This window comes from Condylura cristata, unplaced genomic scaffold, assembly GCF_000260355.1.
Source record: "Condylura cristata isolate star-nosed mole 26May11 unplaced genomic scaffold, ConCri1.0 scaffold00015, whole genome shotgun sequence".
Taxonomy (NCBI): domain Eukaryota; kingdom Metazoa; phylum Chordata; class Mammalia; order Eulipotyphla; family Talpidae; genus Condylura; species Condylura cristata.
Window position 1 is genome coordinate 680,673 of NW_004567116.1, and position 668 is coordinate 681,340.

The following is a 668-nucleotide window of genomic DNA, read 5'->3' on the forward strand; positions in this document are numbered from 1 at the left end:
GCCCACCGCCTGCACCGCGCCCGAGGCCCCGGCAGCGCCCGGCCCACCTGCCCGTGGAACAGGGCGCGGTTGGTGGGGCTGCTGGAGAACAGGAACATGTTGATGAAGTGGATGAGGATGCTGGGCGCCGAGGCGGCGCCGGCGGCCGAGACCCGCAGCCACTTGAAGCAGACCAGGAAGACCAGGTAGCCGAACAGGCCCAGCAGGAAGACCAGCTCGGGCAGCGTCTCCAGCACCAGCCGGTGCCACTGGCCAAAGTGCCTGGGGAGGGCGGCATCAGCCATCGCCAGGCTGCGCCCCCGCCCCGCCCCCGCCGGGCCTCACATGTGGTTGAAGACTCCCAGGACCACCCCGAAGGCCATGTGGGTGACCCCCAGAATGACCGACATCTTCATCTTGAAGGAGTTGAGGAAGCTCAGGTGGTTGACCGCCAGGCTCCAGATCTGGGGCGGCAGAGGGCGGCGGCACGGTCAGCCCGAGGGCCCCGAAGGGTGGGGTGCGGAGGGGCTGGCCGGAGGGGGCACCCCCAGCTGCCTCCCTCCGCCGGCCCCCAGCCAGCGCCCGACTCACGGGGTCGATGCCGAAGGGGTAGGGCCCCAGGAAGACGCCGGTGACGTTGGGGTCCAGGGCGAGCAGCGGGTGCTGGGCCAGGAAGGCGTCGCTGCAGC

General features: G+C 71.3%; 1 protein-coding gene across 1 annotated transcript in view; it reads right to left on the reverse strand.

The window, feature by feature from the left end:
- The window catches only part of LOC101629614, a 4,511-nt gene extending 3,849 nt beyond the window's left edge, over nucleotides 1–662 (reverse strand). Inside the window, exons 1-3 of the mRNA XM_012725119.1 lie at nucleotides 571–662; nucleotides 325–443; nucleotides 7–261 (exon numbers count right to left, since the gene is read on the reverse strand). Of these exons, the coding sequence (XP_012580573.1) occupies nucleotides 7–261; nucleotides 325–395 (326 nt within the window). The 5' untranslated portion in view covers nucleotides 396–443; nucleotides 571–662. The remainder of the gene's footprint in view (nucleotides 1–6; nucleotides 262–324; nucleotides 444–570) is intronic.
- Between the last annotated feature and the right edge of the window lie 6 nt (nucleotides 663–668).